We start from the raw sequence: 26321 nt of genomic DNA, 5'->3' as shown, positions 1-26321 counted from the left end.
AGCCTGCTAATTCTTTACAAGGCTGCTCTTTTAATGTCTCACTGCCACCATATTTCTGCTGTCTCCACTCATTTGTCATGACCAGTCCTACACTGTGTCCTAACTTCTAGAATGGCTAATCATCGCCACGGGGCCTCCTTGTGCTTTTATGTTCTGTCTAAAATGTAGTCCTAGTCCTTATCCTTATGCTTTGTTTCACTCATTGGCAATGTCCAGTCCAAGATACTGTCCTACTGTCCTTAGTCTGCCATCTGCTGTGTCCAGACCTACTTTCACTGTTACGTCTCACCAGACTTATGCTGCTTCCCAGTCTTTTCCGATATCCCTCTTGGCCTGTTGTCCCAGTTCTTATAACATCTCACTGTACTTTCACTGCCTCCCAGTCCATCTGCTGTCCAGCAATCCACACTGCCCTTATCATTTTTGCCCACATTTGGCTTGGTCCTCCTTTCACTATGCCCATGTCCATATAGTGCCTCTTGGCCTGCTGCTCGCCCACACTGTCCCCCAGTACTCATTCTTCATATTGTTTCTTCATCCAAGTATTGTCTTTATATGTCACTGAAACCTCAAAGAAAAGTAGGAGGGAGAGCGAGGCTTGCAGATGGAGAAGACATCTGCTAAAAAAAAAAAACAAAAACTACTGAAATAGAAAGAAAATCATCATGTGCATGATAAACAAATGTGTGCTTGGAACCCTGCGGCGGCTAATATCTGCTTGCTGGATTCAGGAGGAGCGAGGTCATAGGCTGTGGTGCTCAGGGGGTAAGAAGTGAGATGTTCCTTCTGACCCTGAATTGTATTAAGCCAGTTTGAAGATGCTGTGTCAGATGTTCTCTCGTTGAGACTATCTCAGACCGTGAGCGGCAAGGACAGCCCCTCCAAGAGTGTAGGGCTCCATGGTTGCCACGGTAACAATCTGTGGACAAGGCTTCTGGCAGACGCCCCAGGAGAGGCAACACCAGAGACGCTCAGCGTGATGAGCTTTGTCTCAAATTCGTCGGACCCTGTGCGCCCGCGAGTTCATTGCCAGGAATTCTGCCGACTTGCTGCCAGAATCGTAAGTATCCCACTGAGCAGCTTGGGCAGCCTTTTGATTTCTTTTTGTGCTTTACAGGGCAAGCCATTTATTTTGTGATTTTCTGATGCAATTTTGGTTAAAGGGAACCAGGAGATACCCCAGCTGCAGGGGGCGCCATCTGCTGTAATGATGCCAGGCACAGTCAAAATATCTACAGTAGACTAAGCAAGCAGATGAAGTAACTCTAGGGTGTCACTAGCCTTTTAGCTCTTGAATGGATGTTCAGTCATCGTGAGGATCCAATGCACAGTGGCTCTTGAACCTCTTTGGTCACCACCTTTGTTATTTGTACATTGTGTCATCTTTATAATTTTATTATTGCGGGGGGCATAAAATACAATTAATTATTGATAACCTGTATAGATAAGTAAGCTTATGATGATATTTCACACTTGCTGTCCCTCTAGTGGTCTTCTCGCCTGCTCTTACAGTGTCCTAATAAGACTACCTCCCAGAGGAGATTTGACTCTTTTTCAAGTGAGAAGATCATAGGAATTGAAGTGACCCTGGGGTGCAGTCTCTCTTGAAACTCCACCTCCCCCGCTATCCCCATAGCACACCCAGTGCACAACAAAAGCTGAGATTGAAGCACAAAGCTTTTATTAGATTGCTTTAGCCATCAGTACAGAAACATCAGCACTCTTCATCAGGAGCCCGAGGGTTGCATGGCCTTCCTCTGGGGAACTCAGCTCAGTTGCTGGGGTGAAAGGCGCCCCTCTGGTGCCACTGCATGTCCCGAATGCGTCTCACAGACTGAATCTGGGGGTGCTGGGCGCCAAACTCAGAGCTGTCCTTGTATTCTCCCTTCTCAAACAGGTACTGGTATCCTCTGTAGCCAGGGTACTGATATCCGACCCACCTGCACACAGGCAGACAGACAGTGGGAGAGTGGTGAGGGTGAGATTCCATGGACAAGCCATGTGAGAACAGGGGGTTATTCACTTATTCACTCACGTTCCACTCTGGACACGGACAGAAGACACTTTTTCCTGGTAGCCGTGGGCATGGAAGCTGGGCACGTCATCATCTATGATCTCAATCTTTTTGCCTGCAAAGTTAGGGTTCTCGTACAGCACAATCTTGTGCTCTTGACTGTCCTGTAAAACAGTGAAGATGAGAGAGCAAGTGTGTGTGTGTGTGTGTGTATTGCAGAGATATGCTAATCCCCCACTCCCCACCCACTGGAGGCACATACCACTTTGATGGGTCGGAAGGCAGCAATAGTGTCATTACGCCTGCTGTTAGTCCACGAGTCCCACCGAGGATATTCTCCTTTCTCAAACACAAACTGCTCACCCTTACAGCCTGGCTGCTCAAAGCCCACCCAGCTAAGAAACAGAAGAGAAGAGGTGCGGTTAGGCAACACCTTGGTGACAAAGGACACTGTGTGGTGCCACAAGAGAGCCCATCGCCCATCAGGAGAGTGGGCGATGGGCACTGAGTTTACTGAATCCCTGTCCAGTGCCGTCTTAACATATGAGCACAATGGACACTGGCCGGGGTCCGCAGGAGCAAAGGGGCTCATGTATGTTTCTGTTTTGCTGTTACTACTTTGCCTAGGGGTCTATGAAGCTGTCAAGATGGCCCTGTGTACGACACAAGGTGTGCAAGTGTCCTGCCTGAATGGAATGCCAAGGCGCTATATGGAATGTGGGATTTAGGTGATGGCTTGCATCTAATGAAGGGTTGTGACAGTGTGTAAAGGTACAGTAGAGCACACTGGGTCTGACAGCATATCAAGGACAATTGCTTGGTCAGAGCCACTATGTAAAGACACTATATACACTCATCTCAATGGGCAAAGGCACTACAGAGTCTGGTGAAAGCATCAATATTAAAATTCAGGTCCCATTTACAAAGTCTATAATTCTTCTTGTGTGTTTCAAAGGGCTATACAGAGGATAACAGAAAGTCATGCAAACATTCTGCATTGCCTTTGCAAGGCTTTCTCTTTTTGAGGGGTGTAATGTAAAGTGCTCTACGCACAGGCACCCCTAAGAGTCTGCTCAGATGTGCATAAGCACTATAAAGAGTCCACTCATTGTGGAAAGGCAATGGCATTCAAGAATAAATATGATGGACACAGATTAAAGTAAAGGACTTCACTCACAAAAGGTAAGAAATGGAGTTTGTTGACAGCAGGCATTGTGTGAACACAACATATGATGCAAGTAATTCATACATCATTCATAAGGGTACAGAGACCACTTATGTGCCAGAACACTATACAGAGACACTGAAGAGAGACTTATGTATTTAAAAGGCACTACTTTGACATGTGCCAAGGTGCCAGGACAGTTCTTAAAGGGTGCCTATTTCTTTTCTATTTAAAGCTGTAAGTGGGGTTCTTTCTACATCAAGGATGCTGTGAAGACTTTGTCCAATTTTCATACAGAGTCTACTTTTGTGCCAGCACTCTACAGATGCCACTATAACCCAGTCTTATGTGGGCTTTAACCAATTTTGTCACTCTAAATTCTTACTATTAGGACTACTTGGGCATTAGATAAGCTCCTGACTTGTGGAAGTCCCTCTTGTGTTGCACCTCAAACTGTCCCCATAGACGCTGCTGATACTTCAACTCTTACAGCCCCTCCAATGTTTGAGCTGGACCACCTTTATCTCCTTTATTAACCCACCAGCCCAAGGACCTTGCCTGCCTGCCTGCCTGCCTGCCCGCTTGCTCGCTCTCAATAATGACTCACGGTCCAGAGTGCACAAGGATGGAGCCCACTTTTTCGATGCCAGCCTCCCTCAGGTTGGGGCAGGTAGCACTCAGCTCATGGCAGCGTCCCTGGAAATTCTCCTGCTCAAAAATGATGATCTGCAAGCAAGCAAGCATAAAATAAGGGAGGGTACATCAGGTTGGAAATAAGACCCCCATCTGGCCTACCCCTAAACCTAGTGCACTTTCTTTACTTTTATTTCTTCTTTGTCAATATTAATGCAACCTCGGCATTCATTTAATTTGAAATTAATTGAACGACCTGTGTCACTTATCTAAGATTATACCGTATGGATCCCACCTAAATCAAATTAAAGAGGACCCCCATTTCATTTCAATGACAACCTAACAACACATCTTCCCTCCCTGAGACAGCCCCCCCATACACACACCACCATTAATGTAACCACCTGCCTCATAAGCATACAATGTGGCCCATGATGAGCAAATCTAAAGTATCCGCTTCAGTTTATCGATTGCACTTTATGCAGTATAGCGCCTTGAAAACTGCCCCTTCTCAATGTGTGCTTCTCAAGTACAGTATGCACTCTGAACAACGTGCCCCCCTGCATGCCACCTCATTCTTTCCAGCTTAACCCACGCCCCCCTTACACACTGTATTATACAGAGCGCCGTTCTATGCTGATCAGTCTTAAGGCGCTACACAAAAAGTGACAAATTGCTGTCATGTATTGTTGCCCCCTCCACCCCGAAGCACACACCGACATTAAAATCCGCCAACTTAAGACGCCGCGCCTGCGTGTTTGCCCACCTCCATCAGAGATCCCACCCGGACGTCTCACCTTGAAAGCAGTTGTACCAGGCTGCTGCTGCTTAGAGGCCGGAGTCTGGTGGTCTGTTGCCATGTTGTTGTTTCCTGGAGGAAAGTGCCTGGAGAAGAAAAGATTGTTAGTGGGGAGCATCCACGCACACCTAAAGTGCCGCTGCCAACAGGTTTCCCGCCTCGCCTCTTTCAGAGGAGGGACAGAAAAGAAAAGGACAGAGCTGGACAGAGACGACTCGCCCCCTCCGTTTGCTGGAGCCCCCAGATCCTTACCACTGCCTGTCTGCCCGTCTCCCTGTGCCTCGCAGCCTCGCGCTGCCATTTATACGCCCGACAGGGGCTGCGCTGCCAAACCGATCTACCCAGCGGCCGGCCGCTCAATGCTACAGATTAGCGCTGAATGGTGTCCCATTGTCCGGGGGCATCAGGTTGGCCAGTTATTTCATTAGCTGTCACTTTCGAAGGTGCACGCCATTGTCCGCGTTTGCATGAATCAGCCGCGCGCGTGCCAACAATCGCCGGCTTTGTACCGGGACAAAGCAGCCGTCGGGCTCGGCTCGTGGGTTTCTGGGAGATTAAATGGGGGGACTGGAGGACCGCGAGGGCCTGCGATTGAATAGCGCCCCGTCTGGGGTTTGGTCCTGCCTTGAGTCCGATGCTGCCGGGAGAGGATCCACACGGCGCGACACGGCAGTAACGCTTTATACAGTTTAAGACCTCATAGGCTTAACATTATGCGACTGTTCTACACCGCGGCTGTAGAATTTTGAATTGGTGAAAGGTCTACCATATTACGGTGTTAAGTTCGGTTATGATGGATGACGACTTACGTGACACACATGGCACATTACTGTGTGTCCTGTATGTGCACCCGCGCCTTGACCTCAAGCACGCAGTGAAGCTCAAGTTGGTGGGCGATACGGCGACACGTGGCCTCCTCGGGCCAATCCAAGTTACGATCACAAAGAGTCTCACCGCATCTGACTGTCACAGAGCAGGGAGCATTACCGGACGGGGCGCCAGAACCCACAGCCAAACCAATTAGTAAACATTACTTTTCTGACTCCTTTCAACGAGCCAGATCTGTATGGATAGTTGTGTGAGCGACAGCAGACCGAGGTGATCCCATAAGGAACTGAACTCTTCTCCTTCTAGAAGCCCTGACCACCCCCAGCTCCGAGCATATCGTCACTAAGAATTGAAAACACGAGTTAAAAAAATGGTAAATGAATATTCTGACAGGGCAGTGCCTTCATATTGAGTAATCGCATGGCGCTTTAAAGGTGCAGAATGGACGGAAGGTTCACTGGGTGTTCGGCGGATTGACGAGGACTTGCCGGCTCTGACACCGCTGTGGCATAAAACAATGGACGGTTTTTAGTAAAGAAGTCAGTCTTTAACGTTTCCATTCACTCGACCTGGACGGAAAGCCGGCGGTCCATCACACGGCCAGTGTGATCACACCAGTGACACAGAGAAACCATATGGTGATGAGCCGCTATGAGGGTACATTTAAGTAAATCCGATGTAACAAACCTTTATTTCATAAGATGTCTTCACCCCATATTAACGGGGAACTATATCATCCTGAGACAATGGCTCTTATATGTAGTACAACACGGACATCCTCCTTTACGGTAGAGCATGCTGCTTAAGCTTACCAGTAAGACTTTGAAACCACCAGGTCATCCTGTTGCGTCATCCTATCCTGAAGTTTTAACACCTCGGTTTTGTGTCAGCGTGGCATTCATTAATTCATCGCCTCATTCTTTCATTCATTTTTCTGGTCCATGGATGGGCCGAGTATTAATTATTAAAATTACATGGTAAAAAGGATTTGTGGACGATTACATCGCGACATTCCAAATCAAAGTAAGGGTCGCAGGGGACGCACCACCGGTCGCTCGGCAGGACCAAAAGGATGAGCACGAATCTGATGTATATAAGTTCACGTTTACCTCATCTCTTACTGATCAATTTGACAAGCTAAATTTAATTAAACAAACGTGTAACGCTTTAAAAAAAGAAGGCTTTGTGTTATGCCCACCTGTTTACGTTAATCTTTGCGGTACATCAGGTATTAAGGAGCTCTTCTTTCATTTTGTACCTTTGTGAGGACACATCATTAACCGCTCGATTGATTGATTATTTGGCTGGTCGATCTAACTTGATTGGTTTTCCCACAAGTTTTATTCATAAAAATTACACGCTTGCAATTTTTTGTACTGAAAGTTATGTTTGATTGTCATATTATAAAACGCGTTCTAATCCAAGATCTGGACCGCATGAAATATAAAGTATTGTAACGCCCATCCACGTTTGAAACTGCTAAATTCAATTCAGAATCGCGTGAGGCTGAGCCGGGTACCGAGGCAGGAGCCAAACACGAACGGGACGCCCCTTACGCACACGCACTTTCCTGCTCATTCTGGGTTAATTCAGAGTGGTCGTTTAACCGAGATCGCACTACTTTTGACACGGAGAAGACAAATCTGTGAATCCGGAAGGAACAAAAAGCTGGCCGTGCAAACTGCGCGCTAACAACTGCGGCACCGTGCCTCCCCGCGATTCGCCCGTGCACTCAAACTTGCCCGAATACTGTTGTGCATTGATAGGCCTCCACGAGGTGACTTTTAAGCACTCCCGTTTATGAGTGGCGTCTCATAATTTCACAACAGCTAACCATATGTGGGTGTTTTACAAATAAATCGTTGTATTTAAACAGTGGCCCACAGGATACACACAACCTCTTACGCCTATTGGCTTATCCTTTGTCACGTTTGCCTTCCTACATTTTTTGCACGCTCACTCCACCTTCGGCACTACTGAACATTACTCTTTTATATCCTCCCTTCCTTCCCTTATTTCTGTGTTTTAGATTTCTATCAACTTGCACGTTCTGAGCAGCCCGAACACCAGCTCCTATCACATTTTTGCGGCGCCGGTAAATTATGTTTAATGCCGAGACACACACGACTTCAGGAATAGATGGCGTAATGGATGGTTTTATTTAACGCAAGTAAATAAAAAAGTCGTAAATATTACCGATCAGGTTGACACTCTTACTATGAACTGACCCGCTTAGGTGGGGAACAAGATGCCAGAAGGAAGGGATCACTCAGAGGAACATTGGCGGGCAAAGACGCTGTCATTATTCGCTTTAGGCGGTTTAAAAATTCAATCCAGCAAAAACTGGGGCCCCGACCAGGATCTGCTCCCACACTTCGCCCGATGTCATGGGTATTAAAACGGTTAACTGTGGATAATAACCAGGCAGGCATCTGATAACTACAAGACAGCTTTCACTTATCTGCGGTGCTCCAGGAGCCATTAGATCAGGATTCCTAAAATATCTCCAACTGCTACCGCGAACAGCGAGTGCTGCCAAAGTGCGAAAGACAGCAAGCCTCGGTACGGCCCTCGTGCTCCTCAGGCGATGAAAACCAGAGCGGCGTGATGGAGCTCTGCGCAGGAGCTGCTACTTTGGGCGGGCTTTAATTATTTAATGTTTTCTTTTTTTACTCTTTGAAATGTTGTATTGATTATACTTTTACATGTTACAACGGTACTTGTACGCTTAGACATAAAATGACAGCCTGCAAGAACAATAAAAAGCCGTTTTAGGACATTTTATTGAAATTTATCCGAACAAAACCAATCCAAGTTGCCATTGTCTTTTCTCGACGAACGCCAACATCACATCGTGCATCCCCACCCACCATAAACCGCGGAATTTCACTTTCAGGGTTTTTCTTAGCACCCGCCGCCCTTTTATGTCAATCTCCTTTCGTGGCCACACCCCTTTCCTAACTGTCTGCGGACGTGATCAGCGCAGTTCTCTATTAGGTCCGCTCTTACAGTGGTATTGTATAGAATGCTAAACCTGGTTGTCATGAGATAAATTAACTAGAATCTCAAAGATTAAAAACATAGAAATGGAGCAGTGTGAGAGGTAATCCTCGGTCCTTCATGAGAGACGAGACATTCCAGTCCGTTGTGTCTGAACGCGTCATTGTAACTGTTATATTGTAACGTATATATTTTAAAAGCAAATTCAGAAAAAGTCACAATAACAGTGCTGATAAAAATAGTAATGCTAATGTGCCGACAAGAACCCGTGACACACAAATGGTGACGGTGTCAGCCTGTAAAGCACCAGATTCCCAGTTCAATTCCTGACCTTGAACTTGACACTTTTAACGGCTAGGGCGCCATTTTCGAAAACAAGGAAACGATTGGTCCATAATCATAATGCACCTTTAGAACGGGGTTTCAATAGAAAGGCGCTATATAGTATAAAATGTGATTATTGAAATAGGTGCTTAATTGAGGGGATGTTTGTGCCATGCCTTATCTGTCTGAATGGTCTACCTGCAAAGTTTTCACAACCCTACTGGCAAAAACTAACCCACCAAGGGGATTTAATGATGAGGAATGAGCTCACCACACATTCAAAAGGACACATGGGACCAACTTCACAGATAACACCAAGGATAACTTGTGGATTTAGTTTAGACAAAGGTGCAAACCATCATACAGCACAGAGCAGTAAAACTCTAGTGCTGTACAATAGCTAAATCAATATGAAGGGTTCTATATAACAGATAGATAATGTGTTATATAAATAGAAAACACCACAGAGAGAGCTAGCAAAGGCACTATATAATACACAGTTATGAAATGGGCTGCCCATTACATCAGTGGCTCTCAAGCTCAGTGCTGGGGGGCCCACTGGCATTTGCATTAGCCAGTTTCCCAGTCAGTCATCTCACTATGCTGGTCTTCAGGACTGAACACGAGAACCTTATATGATAGTCACTATATAATAGACAGGGCGCTATATAACTAATAAACAGATAAGAAGACCCCATATAACTATGAGGCAGGTAATTGAGTAATCCCAACTTCACTTTTCACTTCAGGCCTCTTTTGGTGCCACTCTCAGTTTTTCCAGTCAGGACCTTTCCATTATACACCCATTTTAGAGACAATGTGTGTATGTGTGCATTTTATTTGTTAAGTTTGCAGTTGGAAGAATTCTCCCATTCTGTACAACTACAAAGGCAGATTAAAGTGGAGGGCCCATTCAAGGAGGGTGTCGGCTTTGTTTTCAGCCACCTGGGAGCTCTTGGTCATGCTGGAGGGACTGCAGAGAGGCGGCTTAGTGGCCAAGACCCTAGGGGCTTAGTAAAGAGCTGAGGTTCCTGAAGGGCCTTACTCCATTACTGTTAATGGTCACCTGAACTTACCAGCCAGATGGCTCCTTCTTGCTCAAAGTATCAGATGTCAGCACGTAGTGAAGATTTTAGGCTTGTGGGATGAAGACGGCAGATATGGTGTGGATAACAAACACCCCAATATCAAACCCCACTACAAACACACATGAAGCTCTCAGTCACACTTGAGTATGGGTCTTACTCTTTATTAAGAGGGTAGTACATGGACATTATCACTGGACGCTAGGACCGGGTCATTGGTGCATCCGCCGTTTCTTCGTGGCTTTGCTGGCTTTAGCGGAGTCCGAGTGACTGCTGGCCGGCAGTGCTCTCCTTCAGCTGCTCCCGACGGCCGCAGGGACAGCAGGCGTGGCAGGCAGCTGGAAGCAGCCACGTTTGTGCCACTGCATGTCACGCACACGCCGGATCGACTGGATCTGAGGCAGGTTGGCTTCCCAGTCATTCCAATGCTTGAACTCCCCCTTCTCAAAGACAAACTGGCGGCCTCGATATCCAGGGTACATGTAGCCTACCCAGCTGTGCGGAAGTGACAAGGAAATCCATTAATGAGGGACAGCGTCTCCTAAACACACAACACTCTAAAAAGACCAGAAGATAAGCACCCCAAAACCCACCCACTTGGCAGCCAAACAAACATTAGACCTCCCCAGGAAACACCTTTATCAAAGGTCTCAGTCACTGAAACATCAGAAAATCTCAAAGAACTAAGCAAGCCAGAACACATCCCAAAAAATGAACACCAGGGTAAGCAAACGCCAAACCACTAGGACACCTGTATAATTAAACATCAACCAACAAGGACATCCGACTGATTAAACATCAGCAAACCAGGACACCTGTACTGTTAAGCATCAATCAACCAGAACACCTGAGTAACTGATCATCAGCTAGTTAGACATCAAAAAGCACAAACACCTTCACAATTATGCCTTGACCAACCACAATGCTGGAGTGATTAAATACAGGCCAACCAGAAGGCTTGAGCATTTAAGGACTGACCAACCAGAACACCTAAATGATTAAATACCAGCCAACCAGAACACCCGAGTAGACAGACGTGGGCAGTCCACTGGACGATCAGTGTGAAGAAGACTTTTAAACCGAATTAAAAAAGTCAACCACCCTGAAGAGCATATCTTAAACATCAGCAAGCGAGTGGTGGCACTACCCTGCCACCTGAACCTCAGAGCGCTTAGTAATGAAGAACTGGACACCCAGAGCTGTTGACTAAACACTACACCGGGAGCACATGTCCATCCCTAAGAGCCCAACATACACATAAATATCTCCTGTAATTGCACCCTGACACAGAGTCAAGGTAAATAAAAACTGCCCCAGCCCACCGAGCCCTCTGCACTTCACTCAGCATTAACCCCATGACTCATTAACAACTGGCCTATATACCACTTTACGAGGTGCCAGCTACTCAATCCCGAATACCTTAAGTAGTACAACTCAGCTCACCAGTCCAACAGCTGAAGCATAACTAAATAACAGCCCCCCTGATACCTACATAATTGATCAGACCCTCACTGACAACATGGTTAGGAGCTCTCTAGACCCCACCATTCTGCCCTCCCTCCCTCCAAACCCCAGACCCCCAACGTGAAAATCTTCACAGCCTTACCCTCATTCTGCACACTGACCATCCTAACAAACCACCCGCCTCCCCCACCTGCCACTCCACTTATTAAAAAAAAAAACCCTTAAAAGATGTGTGTTTGAGTTGCCCATCAGGGGTACCTATTGCCCACTTCTAGCTAGTACACAACACAGAATTCTCCTATACTGATGTGTAGTCCACCCTGGTAAGTATAGAGTAAAACACCCTTACGTTCCATTCAGTACTTTGATGCTGGCCACACGGTCCTGGAAGCCGTGTGCCCACAGGCTGGGCACATCATCATCCACGATCTCCATCTTGCGCCCATTGTAACCAGCGTTCTCAAAGAGGTGGATTTTGTGTTCTGCACTGTCCTAAAATAGAAGGGAGAGCCAAAAGAGAGTCAAGTCATCATGTGGCACACTGGGACAGCGGAGGATCACACCCAGCAGTAGGGCAATCTGCACCCAAGCCCAGGTGACGTTTGTATGCCAGGTCAAACTATGCCCACAGGGAATGACTGAGCATCTCTCTGCCCTCTCACTCAGACAGCCAGCTGATCTCCACACCATTGTGGACATCCAAGCCTCCTCACCAGGTAAGCCCATCTTCAAGTGGTTACCTCACCAAGCCTCCTCCACGTCAAGAAAAGTCAAGTCTGTCATCTTGTACGCCTCTCCATCTGGTGTCCTCCAGACTTGTCCTCACACAGACCTTGGACATTTTAAGGCTCAGTTGTGGAAGTACCACCTATTCAGGTGGAACAACAGAAGCACTTGAACACCCCCAACTTGAGCACACCATGCCAAAGTTATATCAATAAAGGATTCAAAGACAAGTTTATGGAGCCTACATGCTGTGAGACATCCCAACTTGGACAAGCTTGGCCTCGATGCTCGAGGTGGACCAGTGGTTCATGTCCTGTTCGGCTTCTCCGAAGTACAACCAAGCTGGTTTTCTTGATCACAATGTTACTGACATTCAGATTGGTTTGGGGGCACAAATCTCTTCACTGATCCTCCATCCTGGGTAGGTAGGGAGGTCAGCATGGTCCAAGGTGGGATGACCACCCAAACTAGTTCTGAAGCAACACCTGAATGAGTAAAGGTTGTCCCCTAAGAACACCAAAGTCATTCAGCATTGGTTAACCAGGAATTTTAGGCAACTAGACAGCTTGACTAAGACCACCCCTGTAAGTACTCCTTTTTGTATTAACATTTTACTTGTCGATTTTATTATCATGGTGAAAATGTGATGTTCCATTGGTGACACCACTGTAGTGCCATTTTGGAAGTAAGGGTCTGCCATGTTCTTCAATGCTTGCTTAAAGCTTTGGTTTTGGTCATTTTGTTCTGTGTACTCCATGTATAAATGGCAATTCTTCTGGTGTACTCTTCCTCTTGTCTCCTTGGACTGACCATTTTCTATCCAATTATACCATATTAGCCTGCTGGCCAATCACAACATCCCAGTGATTACACACTGGACCGTCAGACGTTATTTGGCTGGTAGTCTTCAGCTGGATGGTGACACAAGCGGTTTAGCTGGTCAGACTTCTTCCAGACTTTGTTGCTTTCCTTCTGTTCTTCAGTAATCAGTCAGGATGATGAGGACCACCAAATCCAGCTTACCTTGAAATACCAAGTTGCATTGTGTCACACTTTGTTCCCATTTCCTTGGTTACTGACTGAGGATCACAGGGTTTGGGTGGTCATTCCAAGAACTAGCAAAGCTGGTTACTTCACCAGATAACCTAAAGGCTTCAAACTCATCAGGCCTTGTTCGGCTAAAAGAAGCGGTGGGTTACATCTTAGTACAAATTTACTAGAGTGACCCCACCTTATTGGAGTTTCCAGCTGACCGGTTGTTGACTCACTAATAAATGTTGGGCCGCATGTTAGCACAGATATCTTTAATTAATGGGTCAGAGTGATGTACTTCAAATTTGACCTGGCCTGGGTGGTCATTTCTTGCCTGACCTCTTTCAGGTTTGATTGATCAGTGGTTGACTGATATCAACACTTACTAATACCAATGACCTGATTCTAACCTGAGCAGGCCTGGGTGGCCACTTATATTCAATGAATATTAATTAGCCCAGCTCTAGTTGCTCTTACCTTTACCATCACTTGACTACCTGCTTGAGCCGACTTCAATCTAAACTTCATAGCCTGGACAGGCCACATCCCGCTTGACTTACCTCCAGTTCCACATTCCACGTTTCCACAAGGTCTTCAAAGTTTGGTTGCTCCCATTCTAATGCTGAACAGGCCCGAGTTGCCATGTCCTGCTTAACTGACCACACACATGCATGTTGTCTTCACGCTGTCACTGTAACTGAATGAAGAGGACCAGATGCTCACAAGGTCTCGAATCTCTTTGATTGATGCATTACTCATATTTGTGTAGACCCATGCTCCTTGTCTGGCAGAGCCCACACCAGGCAAACCTTGCTATCAGGGTTGTCCAGGCAGTCCCACTTAACAGGTATAGATGTTTGCATCCTGATTCAGCTTCTCACATCTTCACCAACAGGAGACAACATTTTTGAAACACACTTGGTGCTCTGAGCCCAGCTCTCTGGTTTTGTGAGGCGTGTTTGGGCGGGCAGGCTGGCAGCGGTCAGCTCCACATCACGTGCCAATGACACCTGGGCAAAGCTGATGAGTACGAGGCATTTCATGCTTGGGCGAGGATCTGCCTGGCGCAGCCAGTGAGAAATGTGGAGATGTCCTTCTTGACACGCATTCAACAGATGGAGTGTAATCTGGCAAAGGTGCCTGCACCCACTTACCACTCTCAGGGGATGGAGGGACATGAGGCTGTAATTAGCCTGGCTGTTGGACCACGTGTCCCATCGAGGGTATTCACCTTTCTCCAGAACAAACTGCTCTCCACCAAAGGCCTGGCGCTCAAATCCCACCCATCTGCATAAAAAGAAATGAAAAAGGGCAGAGTGAAGGCAAGAGAGAGAGAAACGCACACGGCCATCTAGGGGAAACTGTAGAAATCGGCAATTGTGTCCCCTTTCCCAATTGACTCCCCATCGGCATACTCACGGACCAGACTCGATGAGGACAGAGCCCACTTTCTCAAAGCCTTTCTCGCACAGATCCTTACATTCGGCCGAGAGTTCCATCTTCCGGCCCTGGAAGTTCTCAAGTTCAAAAACTACAGCCTAGAAGGAAAGACAGAGTTGGCAAGACATGAGAGAGGAGGGAAGAATGTGGGCAAGAGACCTGGGCAGGATAAGAGGGTATGGACAGGACAGGACAGGAAGAAGTGAATGGGGTAGGTGGATGTTGTCTGGGTAGGCATGAGTGCCCACTTATGCTTACCCCTACCCCTTTCACCAGAGAGTCACATGTGACCACAGTGAGAATTGCACCTCACCCAAAATGCCACACCACAATTGTGTGAGCCCCAGCTGACATCCCTTCCCTCTCACCTTATAGCTCCCACCTGCTCCTCCTTGGCTCTTCCCTGCTGCCATCTGCTCGGGAACACTTTGAGGTTCGCTCATGATGAAGTCTGCTAGAAAAAAAAAACAGTTGAAATTACAGATGAGCAGCAAGGGCAGTTGGCAGGGCTGACATCACTTCCCCAGACCTGGATCAGTTACCCCCGAGTGTGTTCAAGCGCGGAGAGCTCAGGGAATAAAGTATATCAGGGCCGGAGTGGAGTGCCCTAGCTGAAGACATTGGCATATTCAAGAGTGGAGCAGAGATGGAGGAGACAGAGGAATAACCCACTCAGCTGCCATCCATAAATGAGTCCTGTGCCCAGGTAACGGATACCTGGCACTTTACAGCGCTATGCAGCTACTAACAAGAACCAAAAGACCACAGCAGACTCCTCTCTAAATATGCCATCCAGTCACTGGCATACTATAAAGCTGCTGGCCAAGAACTGTTTGGGTACCAGGATAAAGCTGGAGGTCTGCAGTACTTCCCAGACTTGGTGGTGAGCTGATAACCCTGACCATACTTGATATGTCAGCAGGGAAAATGGCGCAGACCCAAAACCACTCCTAATGCCCTTTAGCATTTGCCAGCTGGATTCACAGACAGGCTGGCCAGTTTTAGGCCTCCTTAACCAATAGCTCTGCATTATGCACCCCGGCCCCTGACAAAGAGCTTTCGATAATATGGTGGCAGAGACAGGTAAGTGGCACCAGTACCTGCTGCTCTTCCTAAGTGTCCAAGCACCTCACTGCTACTGCCGTATACTGGCCTTCGGCTTTCGGGGGGCTATTTATTCATTATTTCTGACCACTGCAGCAGAACAAGGACCTGTTGATACAGCAAGTCTGTCAGATACATTGTGTCCACCACACTGGCTCTCAATAGTAGCCTGGCATTGCTGCCCAGCTGCCTGGCCTGCCTCTCTGCATACCCTGCCAACAAACAGATTAGACAGAGAAGTTTCGCTTCAGCACATTCGCTGCTGGCACCCATGCCAGGGACTTGGGAGAAAAGCCCAGTCAGCAGGTTTTCTGGGGTGGTCACTTTGTGCTCTTCGTTGTGCCAGTTTTTAGACTTGGACACAGTCAGATTTTGTGTTCAGCCTCCTCTAGATGTCAACGGGAGTGAAGGAATGGGCAAGACTCTGCTCACCATATGAGAATTGTGGCACACTTTTTTTTTTTTTTAAATTCAAAGCAAGCACAAGAGAACGACAAACTGTAACTGCCTTTACCTCACTACTAGCACGTAGACTTATCTTGCTCAACTGGGAGAATCCCACTCCATCACTCTTAAGTTAGTGGGTAACTGACGTATTAGTTAAAATTGGCAAAAAAAAAAAAAAATCTCACATACAGGATCTGTTCAAAACATTTTTAAATTATGGCAGGATCTAATGAATAACATTTTAGAGAAAGCTTCCATTTTGGGGAAAAGGATACTCTTCTTTTCTTGCTCCTTTTATAGAGTAGCTGTGGTTGCTGGCTCCTAATCCACATCTCCTGCATGAAATGGAAGGTCAAAATCTACCAGTCAAGGACTGGCAGAACTGAGCAGGGCCTGCTAGAAAAAATTTTAATTAATTGTGACAAACCTTTCCATTTGGCACCTTAAAGAGTGTATACCAGTCTTTATGTGAGCACACACCTTCACACTCCACCCAGTGTGGTATCCCTGGGAGCCAATGTAAATCTTTCAGTTAGTCAAACACTAGGAGGGACCAATATGGCACTCCAGTCTGTAGGCAGTTTGCACATACACACACCGCCACCCACCATGGTGCCCCAGTTTGGTAGGAGTCTCATACACCTTTATTCATGTCACCTCTCAGATCTGATGCCATCGTTGGTGCAGGTTACACGTGCTTCAACAAAACACTGCCTCTTGTGGCACTTTTAAATTTCGGTTGGCACCTTTAATAGCCAATCTTTGTGTGGGTAGCAACACTGCTGTGCATGGCAGCCCAAAAGTCTCTACCAGGCACCTGAATCCAAAAGCAGTCTGAGTAGTTCCCCACTTCACAATAATATCACCCTGAAAGGTCTCCCTTCAGAGTTAATGCCAGTCCTTATGAGGATTGTTTAAAACTCTATCATGCTGCTCCCTTTACATTTTCTACTACCTTTTGTGTGGGGCACAAGCCACTTTACAATTCACTGTGCCAGTGCTCATGTGAGCCCTTTACAGCAACCCTGGCTATGTGGCATCCCAAAGGTTTCTGCTAATTCACCAACAGAAAAAAAAACTTACCTTTGTAAGAAAACTGACCCACATGCCAGCTTTTAGAATCTGTTTGGGTGTGGGGGAGTTCCTTGTATGCCCATCTCATCTCAGTGGGTGTGTCGCTGTCATGCTTCACTGTGATGACAAGACCCCAATTCCAAAGCTACCTATGTGGCCCTTTGCCATGCAACAACTCAACACACTAAATGTCACTGTGCCCGCCCGCTGCCCACCAAATGACAGGCTTGCAACATTTCACATGATTTAAAATTTATTAAGAAAAATCTGATAGAAGTGTGGCATTTTGATGATAGTGGCATGTGAATCACCACTTCCAAATAAAAACATTAAAAAAAAAAATTAAAAAAAAAAACCTAAAGGAACAAAAATGAATGAGCAAAAAAATAAAAATACATAAAAGATAACATGATAAAAAAAGAGAGACAGACAGATGCTGCGTTCCAGAACTTCTTTTACTTTGACAGTTGCTTTCTTGCCAAAGCCACCCGGCCACAGGTTCAAGAAGTGAAGTGCATTATCCCAAACCAGCAGGGCAGAGATGGCAAAGACTCCCCCCAAACACTTAAGTGAGGCCAGGCTGGCCCAACCAGCATCCAATTGCCCTTCACTTGGACATTGAACTGCAAATGGGCAGACACGCATAAATCAGGCTGGTATTGTGAGGAGCCTGCCTGCCTGCTAACTCCCCTTTTTCTAAACAAATGTGGTTGGGCATTTGACTGTCAAGACTGCATTTGCCTCATGGTGACGGGCAGGGGGTGCTGGGTCATCAGTCATTATTGCTTATCAGGTCCTTCTTTCCTTAAGGATTTCAAAGGGCAAATGCCACCCGCAAAAACAACCAACACGGAGCACAACCAGTGTGGGGTCCACCTCTTTGTTGTAGGTAGCCAGTGCTTTTTGATCATTAGAGTTTGTCTTTTGTTCTGTGCCAAGCATTCACATAAAATGAAATAAAAGTTTAAAAAAAAAAAAGACAGAAAATGGAGGCTCCTCACTGACGAGCGGCTGTTCATACTAGACACATTCAGTGGCGAGGATTCCCTGGGAGAAAAAGGGGTCATGGGAGTGGGGAACATGATCAGGACCCTGACCTTCAGGGAAAAGAAGAAAAAAAAAATCCCACCCTGCTGAAGTGCATAAAGTGGCCATAAACTAACTAGCAAAATAGTACATCTGGAGATTGATTACGCTGGGCACACATGGCCGCTCCAGCAGCCAGCCATATGCTCCTGAAGGCACCGCGCACATAGCAGCCAAGGCTTGGTAAACATTTCTGGGGCAAAGATTAAGGCTTCCATACAGCATCCTCCTCCTCCTCTTCATCTCCCTCAAGCACAGTCCTGAAAGAAACAAGGAGATAGAGGCATCAGGGTGGGATACGAGGTACCAACAACCAAACATACCCCAGTGCAGATGGTACAAGAGGTAGATTGAACATAGTGCACCGGTAGCGGTCACTGAGCCCTAAATGGCAATGAGCACCACCCTCCTTAACTTGATGAGAACACCAGTGGCTATCCAATTGACAGGATACCACACTTACTGTGTCAGCATGGCTTTGTTTAAGTATTTCAAAGTCCCCTTATCCTATTTTACAACATGCTTATGAAATAGAACCCTTTATTTTCACACTGACCCAAATCTGGGACCCTATTGAATGGGATTGTGTACCTGAGTGTAGGCTCAGTTTGTATGGGGAGGAGGTTTTAAAATTCTACATTAGAAAATAGAGCCACTAAACTAGTTTTCATCTTTATGTGAGGGCTCCCCATATAAACAGATACAGGTCAAAGTGTAAGCAGAAATACAGTATACCAAAAAGGACCACCTGGTGTGGAGGGCTTACAGAATCTACCTTTAATCCCTCTAACTTGTTCAAAAGAAACCAAACAATAGAGTCATAAACAGATGGGTTTTAACTTCAGCTCTCCAGGGGTCTGCCTCCAGGTACTTGGATGTTCCTTCCACATTCCACCGAGATCCATGTTAATTTAGCAGCTTTAAAAATTATCCCTGCATGAGTAAGGACATTAGTGTGCATCAAAGTATGCCACATTTGTGTCTGGCTTTGACAGTACCTAAACTCCTACTGTCAACTACACTACTAGGCAACCTATACCATGTGTTAATGGTTCTCTGACTTCACACTGTATCCAACTGTCCACCAATTTTTTACATCCTAGCCATGGTCACCAAATGCAGCACCACAACAATGATATGCACCTTGGAAGAGAGGTTGTCCATACCTGTCTATTATAAGGAGCCCACCATAATGGCTAGCTGAGCTCCCAAAGAAGCAGAAATTACAATAGGCTTACTTGTAGGTGTTTCGTACCTGAACCTCATGGGTTATTCTCGTACTGACTCAGCCTTGATTTGTTTTTCAGCTCCTTAAGCCACTGTGGAGATTGTTCTGCAGACCTGAAGTGAAAAGGAACAAATATTATTTGTGTTGCAGGATGTCAAAGGAAAAATCAACCAGAGGTAGTCTGTTTTTGAAAACTTACCCAGCATCCCCGCCAGCTGGTGGCAGAACTCGAGCCCCATGGGAGAAGTGCGATTTGGGGGACCTGGCAAGATGGGATGAAGCAGGGCTGTCACTTGAACCATCTGAGTCTGGCCTCTTTCTCAGCGGAACCTGGGACACACAGGTAAAACAACGACAAATGTGCACATGGGTGTAAGAAAATATAGGATAGGCACAATACACACTGGGTCAATGAGGAGTGTAGGCACTGGCAAACAATTTGGGGACCACCTCCTTATGATCTAGATGGCCAGAGTGAGAATTCCAGCTACTAGGCAGCAATAGTATGCCATATAAATTAAAAAAAAAAAAGGTCATGGAAAGCTGAAGGTAAAGGATGGTAGTGACTAGGGATGGGCAAAGTGTTTTAGAGGATAAAGCACAGACACACTGCTAATTCCCATGGGGTCTGTGTAAGATTAGAATTAGTTTACACCTACTGGCTCTTCGTGGTGATGGCAAGTAAAGCCATGTAGTTAACTGGTGAGAAGGTTCCCAAGCCTCAAGTACTACTAGTGTCCTCACATTTGTGACATGTCTTATGTTCTTAATAAAGTATAAAGTTATATTTAACTGTGTACAAAATCTGTTGCACTAGTGCCCCCAAAATGAAAAGGCCAAAGCAAACAAGTATGGAAAAGGCAGAATAAAAAAATCGTTGTTGCACATGTTTTTTCACAGCCCAAAATGAGACAATGTCACCATCCAGGTATCTACCTTGAGAGACGAAGGGTCCATTACTGGAAAAACAGGGACACGCTGGGAGTGTGAGTGGGGTGACCGTTCCACCTGTCTTGGATGCTCTTCGTCCTCAGAGTCTGTCAGTTTCACTGTTGTGACCTTCTCCTCTGCAGAGTACGAAGAAAACAGATAGAGAAGAATTCTTTACTTTTTCCCCCCAGTTACAGCACACATCCAGTAGAGGGGGCCCATGTACCACACAGGGCATCCTCTGAAAGTCAAGATGGACAGAAATGTCAAGCACTTCACCAGAAACTGAAGGAGATGATCAGTAAAAAAAAAAAAAGTGTCAGGCAATTCACTGAGGCTTAATGAAGCGGGGTCAATGAAAGAGACAATCAAAAGACAGGTTCACTTTGACAGGCCCTATGATTAATAATGAAAGCCATGAAAGGTTTTACTGTACACTGCTCATAGCTACCTGTTGAGTCCTTAAACATCCAGTTGTCACTGCCCTGCTCCGGGAGGATGGACAAGCGATCCGCACCTGCTGGCACCCCACTGCGCCTCACCGAGCGGGAAGGTAGAGTACGGCGGCTCCTTTTCTTACTGAGCTGAGCACGGTTCTTCTGGGCACTGGAGTCAAGGAGAGATACAACTCTCTGCATGGAGGAACAGGGGACACTGTCAGTGTGGCAGAGACACGTATTTTGAGGGATCTTTACATTCTACAGCATTGAGAACATTGTCTGGGTTAAAGAGAGGGAATGCCTCTAGGTTATAGAGAGACCTTAAATGATTAGGGGATGGAATACATTTTAAAAAGTGACAAAGGATTGTGATTATGGGAGGTGGCCTTTAAGTTAATTGAATCTACTTATTTCCTCATTTATTATTCCAGAGGGCTGGAGGGTGTAAATGGTTATGCCACATGGCAGTCTGGGACAAAACCTCTTAAGACCAGGTGCTTGTGCTACTGTGACCGCTGGCACCCACCTCTGCCACCCTATTGAAAACCCCAGGATCTAAATGAACTCACTTCAGGGAAGGACAGCTCTGTGACGTCTGCCTGCAAGCCAGGAGACAGGACGAGTGCTGGATCTGGCCCATCAACCAAATCGTGGTCCAGACTGGGGCTTTGAGGCGTTGGTATGTGGGTTTCCTTCCCCGGATCCAAGATCCAATCGGTTTGTGAGGAGGTTGAGGAAGGAGTGTTGTGCAAAACCGGTTTCTGTTGAGATGTGCTGGCGCTGCTGCTGGTGGTCGGCGAGACTGGAGTGAGGCTGGCAACAAAACACATTTGAGATAAACTTCACATCAGTCACTCTCCCCTTTGCCAACATCTGTTCCCTGCACTCACCTCTCCTCACTGTGCAGGCCAGTGTCCCACGTTCCATACTGACTTTCGGTTTCCTGCACAAGAGTGTCTGTGTCTTTGTGCTCTGGGCTCTGCTTGGAAATGCACTGCCTCAGCTGCTCCTGTACGTACAAAGAATGGACAAATGCATGACAAGAGGTCACCTTTCCATGTTAACTCTGGATGCCATCAGAACATCTTGCCTTGGTCACCATGCTAGTGATACTCTCTATAGCCTAACATTGCTGCAGAAGAAGCTTATTGGCACATTGACGGTAGACAGCCTAGTACTGAGATAGAGATTCACTAAGAAAATCATAAATTAGCCACTAAAAGCTGGGACAGCCACCCTGGCCCCACAGACTCATTTCTTACGAATAGCTTGGCAGCACTGCAGAGATTCAACATGGACACTGATGCACTTTGTATATGAACGAATACACATTTATTATGTATGGCCTAGCACTGTCATAGAGTTATTATAATGAGGCTGCTCAAGAGATTCACAATTGGCACCCTGTTACCACAACTGGCAAATGCAGTATGGATAGCTTGACAGTGTTGCACAAGTTCAATATGAAAACCAAAATTTGGCCAGTGAGGCACTAGGAATTAGCACTAATGATAATTTTAATATGAACAGCTTAAAACTGCTACTAAGATTCAAAAGCAACAGTATTACGCATCACCAAAAGTGAGCATGGCCACTATCAAACATAATACAGATGGCTTGCTACTGACAGAGATTCATAATGATCATCAGAATGTTGCCACCAAGAAATCTAAAATGGCACCCCGGCAACACAAGACAGATTCACTGCAGACATCATTAAACTGCTGAAAATATTCAACAAACAAATGTGGCGATTAGGAGTTGGCATAACCACCAAACATACATTTAGGGACTGCCACAGTGACACAAATTGATCTCCATGGCGCCCCAGCCCCACCACAGACAAACAGATAGACACCGACTAATTCATTATGGCCAGTATGGCACTGCTGCATGGACATAAAAATGTACCCACTGATGTACTCACCATGGGCACCACAACACATTCTTTATGGACGGCCTCTAGCACTGCTGCAGAAATTCAGCATTGAGACTGGGATATGGCTGCTGAAGGACATACCATGGACACCCTGGTACCATATCAAGAAAATAATTCTGGACATTTGGACACTACTGCCATATAAACACAAACATGTGGCCACTGAGGCACATGCCATGGGTGCCTTGGTGTCCACAATGTAGTGGACACCCCAGACAACCTGGTTGATCTTCCTTCTTGTACCTACGATGTGTGAGCATGTGTGGCACCCCACTTCATACTAGTGCAGGCCTATGTAACAGAGTGAGCTTCTTAGAGTCACACGCACCCACCAACAGGGCAGCCCCCGCACGGCCTCGCTCTGGAATGAGCAGCCAGCACCACTGTCTCTATGGCTCCCAAGTAACCAGGCAACCAAATATTTGCCTTCTGTGTCGTCAGGATGCAGCAGGAGACTAAGAGGGGGAAACCAGGTGCTCAGCTAAAGCCCCCACAAACACCAGTGAATTAGAAAACCAGCCAGGAGTCAAATCAGACATGAAATGAAACCAGAGGATTTGGCTCTTGAGTCATCTTGTGTCCAATTCTGCCCCATGCCTAAGATGCACTCCGAGACACCCATGTCTCTCTTTCATGGTTTCCTAGTCTTCCCATGCACTCCCAGGTCCTTTCGTTTTATACTTGGCCACTCTGCCTCTCACCCTCACCCCCAGGCTCAGATCCTGTAAGGAAGGAGACAGCATTTAAGGAAGTGGCGAAAACAAAGGCGGGAAGAGTGTAGCTCTGGGAGAGGACCTGAGGAAATCCCTGCCCAGAGGAATTCACTGCCGGCCCAGCGCCAGTCTGTGGAGTTGTGGGCAACTGCCCCATGGCAGCTTAATTAAAAGAAAGAAAGAAAAAAAACGAAAAAAAAACACTATAATACTCCAATACTTAAAACAGGGAGGGACCGGTAAATGGATAGGGTGGAACGGAATGTGACAAGAGGCCCCCGGCCTGCCAGTACAGGAGTGCCTATTGCTTACTTCCTCTGCGCATGCCGTCACATGCAACCAATCGGACAGCTGGCGAGAAGACAAGTGTGCCACAGAATAGAAGCCTGGTTAGGATGACTTCTATCTACTTGTGTACTTGGTGGGACATGTGTTCAAGAGAGCTCAGGTACATAACTGGAAAGGTGAGACAGAAAGAAGCGAGACACCCCTGGAATGAGACTTAAAATTCCACATGAGCAAAGTTGAAGAATGCAATGGGAAAAAAACTGAAAGATGGAGGCCAAAACATGTTGCGAAGGCGGTGTGATAGAGGCACCAACTGAGCAATACTCAAGTGAGATGTGACAAGAAGCCCTGATACAGTAAAGTAATGAAATGTACCGAGTGTGACAATAATCTGAGATGAGAGTGGTGGCGTCACAGGATGACAGTGATATTTAGAAGATTCCCAGTGATGAGGCACCACAGGTGTGAGATACAGGGAAGAAAGAAATATGGGAGACAGACCATGAGACATCAGGATGACAACGAGGCACAAAACGTTTTGGTGAGATACGCAAAATGATAGAGCAAGTAAAGGAGTGATGAGCAGAGTGAGACACACAAAACAGAAAGCAGACACCAAAGAAGGGACAAAGAAACATTGAGACATATGGCAAAACAATGAGACTATGACAACCAGAACAAAATGGGTCACAACAAAACAGAAAGATCAACAAAAGGGAGTCCCCTGGCAGAATCAGCAAGGTGCGACATGAAGTGAGTGAGTGACTGAGGCAAAGGTTCAAGTGGACATGAAGAGAGCTGAATGTAAAAGCAATACACTAACGAAATCAAAATCAGAGTGAGATGGACAAGAAGTGTGCAGGGGGGTGAGCTGTGAGATATGGAAACATGGAAATATGTGGAAAGTGAGTCACTGCAAAAGTGTGAAATGGCATGCCATGTGCAGAGTAAAATGAGAGACACCAGAAGATTTTCTGACTGAAGATGTGGGAAAAACACATAAGAGTGAGTAAGAAATTAAACAGTGGGACACAGACAGCATGAAAAATGGCAAAAATAAAATGGGTGTAACGTGCGAAAAGGAGTGAACCTACAGGTGAGATACCAAAGGAATAAGACGTATAAAGGAAAAGGTGACCCCCCTTTCAAAAGTAGAGTTGCACAGTAAGCCACAAAGTCAAGACCGCATTAGTTGGGGACAGAAAAAAATAGGTGACATATCCTTAAGGACTAAACACAAGGGTGAAATACAAAAAAATGTAGACATATAAAAAGGTACAGCTGCCCATAGAGATAGACACAAAATGTGTCACTCAAGGGGACTCTGATTGAACTACTCAAAAGCAGAGTGAGACTAGAGGATGGGACAGTGTGGCACGAAGACAGATAGCATAAAAGTTGGACAGAACTTAAGGAATGAACAGAAGGGTGTGATGCCAAAACATAAAAGAACAGCTCGACAGACTGAAAAGGAGTTACATAAAGAGACCCTAAATGAACGACTCAATGAAAGACTGAAATACACACTTGCAAATGCTAAGAGAAGAAGCAAAACAAGAGGAAAAAAGATGCTGGAGAATGAGGAGGAGGAGGAATAAGATATTGGCATCAGGCAAGATGATGCAATATACCATAGTACAAAGGAGTAGCTAGAACATGAAAATGCTGAAAAAGTGAGACATGGAGGGAGAAACTGAGGTGACACTCACTGAAGAAATTAACAACAAACTGAGATGATATAGTGTGAGACTCTGGAGAGTACAAGAATGATTGAGAGACACACACACTGAATAAGTGAATGGCAGGGTGAAATACAAGAGGCCAGTAAGAAAGAGATTGAGACACCAAGGGACAAACATGACACTTGGACACACAGTAAAAGTCAGTAAAGATGACATATGAAAAGCATGGTGACGTAAATTAGGACTGATCTAAGAACGTGACACACGTGACACTAACAGCAAACTGAAGAAGTGGGACACCATCAGAAGAAGACACACACTTAGAACAGAGAATGCTGGGAGAAGACACCAAGGGAAGCGAAGGACACGAATCAGCCAGGAGCAAGTGTAGAAGGCTGAGTGTGAGACAGCACAAGACATGAATGAAACAAGTGGCAGTGTGCCACAGGAAACAGAGGTGGGTAGCAAGTTAGCAATGGATCAAAGGAACAGGAGAAGTGTCAAACAAATGCAGAAAGAGTAACAGGCACAAGTGAAAACCAAGTTTGAAATACCAATTAAGGAAGATGCAAGAAAAACAAAAAAGACAGATACATGGACGCTGAAATAAACAGAAGACAGAATGGGCCAAGGACACAAGAGACATGACCAGAAGAGAAGGAAACTGAATGGATGAATGAATGGGACAGAGTTGAGATGTGCAACACACTCTAAAGGAATGGAGACTACAAATACGAGAGAGAGAGAGAGAGAGAGAGAGAGAGAGAGGGAGAGGGAGCTGCAAAGAGACAGTAAAGAGAACCAGACAGGAAGTAAGACACCGGCAAAGACGTACATGCAGAAGGCAGACATGGTCACAAACAGAGAAGTGGAGACACAG

The 26321-nt window shown here is 46.1% G+C and overlaps 3 protein-coding genes across 15 annotated transcripts in view; all 3 read right to left on the bottom strand.

Moving 5' to 3' along the window:
* Positions 1-1702: 1702 nt before the first annotated feature.
* On the bottom strand, positions 1703-8027 carry crybb2 (crystallin, beta B2). Of its 9 annotated transcripts, none has more exons than XM_039771722.1 (6): positions 6638-8027; positions 4610-4697; positions 3787-3905; positions 2277-2409; positions 2036-2178; positions 1703-1940 (listed from the first exon to the last, which is right to left on the bottom strand). In XM_039771722.1, exons 2-6 carry the CDS (start codon positions 4670-4672, stop codon positions 1772-1774), a joined length of 627 nt encoding a protein of 208 aa, XP_039627656.1. In that variant the 5' UTR covers positions 4673-4697; positions 6638-8027; the 3' UTR covers positions 1703-1771. The 9 variants fall into 9 exon arrangements, with proteins under 9 accessions (XP_039627656.1, XP_039627657.1, XP_039627658.1 ...); XM_039771723.1 differs by having other exon boundaries at positions 7636-8027; XM_039771724.1 differs by having other exon boundaries at positions 7668-8027.
* A 1971-nt stretch (positions 8028-9998) lies between these two features.
* On the bottom strand, positions 9999-17293 carry crybb3 (crystallin, beta B3). 4 transcript variants are annotated; one of them, XM_039771716.1, is made up of 6 exons: positions 17145-17293; positions 14879-14964; positions 14490-14608; positions 14225-14357; positions 11662-11804; positions 9999-10343 (listed from the first exon to the last, which is right to left on the bottom strand). In XM_039771716.1, the coding sequence occupies exons 1-6, from the start codon at positions 17221-17223 to the stop codon at positions 10142-10144; spliced, it is 762 nt and encodes a 253-aa protein (XP_039627650.1). In that variant the 5' UTR covers positions 17224-17293; the 3' UTR covers positions 9999-10141. The 4 variants fall into 4 exon arrangements, with proteins under 4 accessions (XP_039627650.1, XP_039627651.1, XP_039627652.1 ...); XM_039771717.1 differs by having other exon boundaries at positions 14879-14961; XM_039771718.1 differs by lacking the exon at positions 17145-17293 and adding an exon at positions 15611-15632 and having other exon boundaries at positions 14879-14961.
* Positions 17294-17375: 82 nt separating this feature from the next.
* The window catches only part of si:ch73-138n13.1, a 57896-nt gene continuing 48950 nt past the window's right edge, over positions 17376-26321 (bottom strand). For both annotated transcript variants that reach the window (XM_039771714.1, XM_039771715.1), the window contains 7 exons: positions 21710-21828; positions 21389-21632; positions 20831-21011; positions 20386-20516; positions 19649-19779; positions 19477-19562; positions 17376-18481 (listed from right to left, as the gene is read on the bottom strand). In XM_039771714.1, coding sequence (XP_039627648.1) covers positions 19484-19562; positions 19649-19779; positions 20386-20516; positions 20831-21011; positions 21389-21632; positions 21710-21828 — 885 coding nt within the window. In that variant the 3' untranslated portion in view covers positions 17376-18481; positions 19477-19483. The remainder of the gene's footprint in view (positions 18482-19476; positions 19563-19648; positions 19780-20385; positions 20517-20830; positions 21012-21388; positions 21633-21709; positions 21829-26321) is intronic.

This window comes from Polypterus senegalus, chromosome 12, assembly GCF_016835505.1.
Source record: "Polypterus senegalus isolate Bchr_013 chromosome 12, ASM1683550v1, whole genome shotgun sequence".
Lineage (NCBI taxonomy): Eukaryota > Metazoa > Chordata > Cladistia > Polypteriformes > Polypteridae > Polypterus > Polypterus senegalus.
The sequence above is the reverse complement of the archived record's forward strand: the minus strand, read 5'-3'. Positions and strand labels throughout refer to the sequence as shown.